This window comes from Mizuhopecten yessoensis, unplaced genomic scaffold (genome assembly GCF_002113885.1).
Source record: "Mizuhopecten yessoensis strain PY_sf001 unplaced genomic scaffold, ASM211388v2 scaffold8705, whole genome shotgun sequence".
NCBI classification, from domain to species: domain Eukaryota; kingdom Metazoa; phylum Mollusca; class Bivalvia; order Pectinida; family Pectinidae; genus Mizuhopecten; species Mizuhopecten yessoensis.
This window is the reverse complement of record NW_018407680.1, coordinates 74,096-77,640: the sequence shown is the minus strand read 5'-3', so window position 1 is coordinate 77,640 and position 3,545 is coordinate 74,096. Positions and strand designations below refer to the sequence as shown.

Below are 3,545 nucleotides of genomic sequence, written 5' to 3'. Positions count from 1 at the left end.
CATTATAGTAAAATAGAACACCTAAGTATGGAAAAGAATCTTGAATGTCTAGCTCATTATCCTGTAATAGAAATCGATATCTGTTAGTATTCTTTCGTTTAGAAAAGATGACAATTTTTGTCTTCTGTGTGTTTACCGTTAGTTTCCAATTCTCACAATAATCCTGAAATTTATTTAGCATTGATTGTAGACCATCTGCTGTCTCTGACATTAACACTGTATCGTCAGCATATAAAATAACAAAAAGCTTTACGTACATACCAATATGATCATGACAAAGTTCATCAATCTTTAGTAAACAATCGACATTTTTTTCCAATAAATAGTCTTCTAAATCATTTAAAAATATATCACTGATGGCTTTGTTTTAATCCAACTACCTGTGGTCTCTTTTAATCAGAAATTACTATGTACTTTTAATGTAAAAAAAATTCTTGCTTTTAATTTTTGCATATTTATTCAGTACAATTCATACAAGAAGACAGATGTAGACATAAGTACAGTTATTGAGAATAATTCATTAAAATTGCGATCAAATCAGTCGGCATTATATTTACTGTTTCTCCGTCCTCGTACAGCACTACGTATGATACCTAGATATGAAAACCTAGTTGTGTCTCTACAGTGTAGGGGTTCGTTATGTTAATGGGTTGGTGAATCACTTCTGGTGATTTTAGAACAATACTAATACTAAAACACTTCTGTCTGATTATCAAATCATACCTGGGCTCACAATATTTGCCGGCTATTTTTTTTATTTTTCTCAGCGTCAAGCTAAATGGGCCTTAGGTTTCAGTCGTAATCGTTTCAAATGCTGTCAATACTTACGCCTCCATATATCTGCTTTCTTCTTGCTTAGATCTGTCTTATTTTGTCATTTCTCTTTGTTTGTCAACAATGCTTTTAAACTTGATTATTTAGACCACCTCCACTATTCAATTGATTACACAATTTCAATGGCTATAATGAGTTAATTATTGTTCTCAGATGTTCGATATTGTCGTATTTTCTGTCTGTGATTAACCCTCAATGTCACGTTTTTATGTTATATTTTGACCACGTTGACAATATACTTATGTTGTGTCTGAACTTTTGGACTACTTGAATCGTCCACGTTGACAATCAAATCTGAATTGATTGATACCACCAGAACTATGCCTATAAGGAAATCATTGACAACAATCGTTTATGTTGTCCAGGAATGGAAAACCAATACCAAATCAATCTGAACGATGCCCTTATCAATTACATTATTTTTGATGCCTTTGTACATTTTGTTTCGATATTTAAGGTTATTTACACGTTAGGAAGGGACACAGTTCTTTTTGTGCGCCACTTTTATTATCAAAATGCACAAAATCGTAATACTTTCTCTTTTTCAATATTTTGTTCTGGTTTTTAACATATAACCTAGATGTACTGTCGGTTTGTTACACTTGACTTTTTGTTATCTTTGTAGGCACACCCCCTCAAGTTCGATCCAATGCAACATACACACTGAGTGAGAATGAGGCCAAAGTCACGTATGAGTGTGTTGACGGGAAGGGTATTGTCACTTTCTCAAAATATGATGTTTTGACAAGGTCCTGGTCGCTGCCCGACTTAGAGTGTACACGTAAGTAATGCTAGGTTGGCTGTGTGACAGGTTGATCCAAACTTAACCAACTGATTTACTGCAGATCCTGATATGATGAAACCAGTAAACGAAAATGTGTCCACATGACTATTACAGAAAAATAACAGGACAATTGTTACTTACAAACATATCAATAAAATACATTCACTAAAATAACAGTTACCGTATTGCGGAACATTTTGCGATCTTTATGATTTTTGAGGTTAGTTAATTAACGTACTTATTGTGTATCCTCTAAACAGCCACATGTAGGTCAAGTGTTGGTCAAACTTCGATGAAGTTCAAATGAAACGGTCATCGCTGACATAGGTATAATGTATTGTGTATACCTACGCTGACAAAGGTATGATGTATTGTGTATACATACGCTGACAAAGGTTTAATTTATTTTATTACCCCTTTGAGAAAAATCTAGGAATCTGATTGGTTAAAAACTACAGTGTACCAAACCGCATTCGTAAATCTCAGGGGGTATACGAAAATCTCAAGGGGTATACGGTCATGTCACGTGCTTCTCAGCAGTAATACGGTGGAATCACGTGATTTTACAAGGGGTATACGGGTCACGTGTCTTTGTATCTTGCGGCCGGGCATCGGGAGACAACTCGCATTCGTCGTCTGCTTCGCAGTTTACAAAATGGCAAAACGTTTCGCTTCGCATACTGATAAGGAAATACTCGCCAAAAGGGCTAACTATGTGCCACAAAAAAACACAAAAGTCGAACAGACGAGCGGCAAATATGCTGAGGACGTATTTAAAAGAAAAGAATCAGGAAGAACAGTTCGAGGAATTTGATAAAACGAAACTACATGAGGTACTGTGCCTGTTATTTTTCTTTGTTTTTATTATAAAAGACTCAAAGGGGTAATAAATTCGTTACACGGATTTTTGGCAGGGTATACGCGATAACTAATAGTGTATACCTACGCTGACAAAGGTATGATGTATTGTGTATACCTACGCTGACAAAGGTATAACATATTGTGTATACCTACGCTGACATAGGTATATGTATTGTGTATACCTACGCTAACATAGGTATATGTACTGTGTATACCTACGCTGACAAAGGTATAATGTATTGTGTATACATACGGCGACAAAGGTATAATGTATTGTGTATACCTACGCTGACAAAAGTATAATGTATTGTGTATACCTACGCTGACAAAGGTATAATATATTGTGTATACCTACGGCGACAAAGGTATAATGTATTGTGTATACCTACGCTGACAAAGGTATACCATATTGTGTATACCTACGCTGACAAAGGTATAATGTATTGTGTATACCTACGCTGACAAAAGTATAATGTATTGTGTATACCTACGCTGACAAATGTATATGTATTGTGTATACCTACGCTGACAAAGGTGTAATGTATTGTGTATACATACGCTGACAAAGGTATACCATATTGTGTATGCCTACGCTGACAAAGGTATAATGTATTGTGTAAACCTTCGCTGACAAATGTATAATGTATTGTGTATACCTACTCTGACAAAGGTATAATGTATTGTGTATACATACGCTGACAAAGGTACAATGTATTGTGTATACCTACGCTGACAAAGGTATACCATATTGTGTATACCTACGCTGACAAATGTATATGTATTGTGTATACCTACGCTGACAAAGGTATGTGTATTGTATATACCTACGCTGCAAGTGAAATTGTGACTGTATTTCTATTTCTGCTGTCCCTACAGATACACTCACAACATTAACGCTTAGACAATATTAAGTCCATTACCATGTACCTATAACAACAATTCGCATATACAAACCACCAATAACTACGAATTGAAAACCTTACGCATATATCTACATATTGAACGGAGTGGTAATGGGCTGTATGCAGTATTGATGTGATCGATTCACGTAACTACACCCAGAGTG

At 35.4% G+C, this 3,545-nt stretch overlaps 1 protein-coding gene across 1 annotated transcript in view; it reads left to right on the top strand.

Moving 5' to 3' along the window:
* LOC110456353 overlaps positions 1 to 3,545 on the top strand; it is a 52,374-nt gene that overhangs the window by 3,154 nt on the left and 45,675 nt on the right. The window contains exon 4 of the mRNA XM_021507035.1: positions 1,460 to 1,615. Coding sequence (XP_021362710.1) covers positions 1,460 to 1,615 — 156 coding nt within the window. The remainder of the gene's footprint in view (positions 1 to 1,459; positions 1,616 to 3,545) is intronic.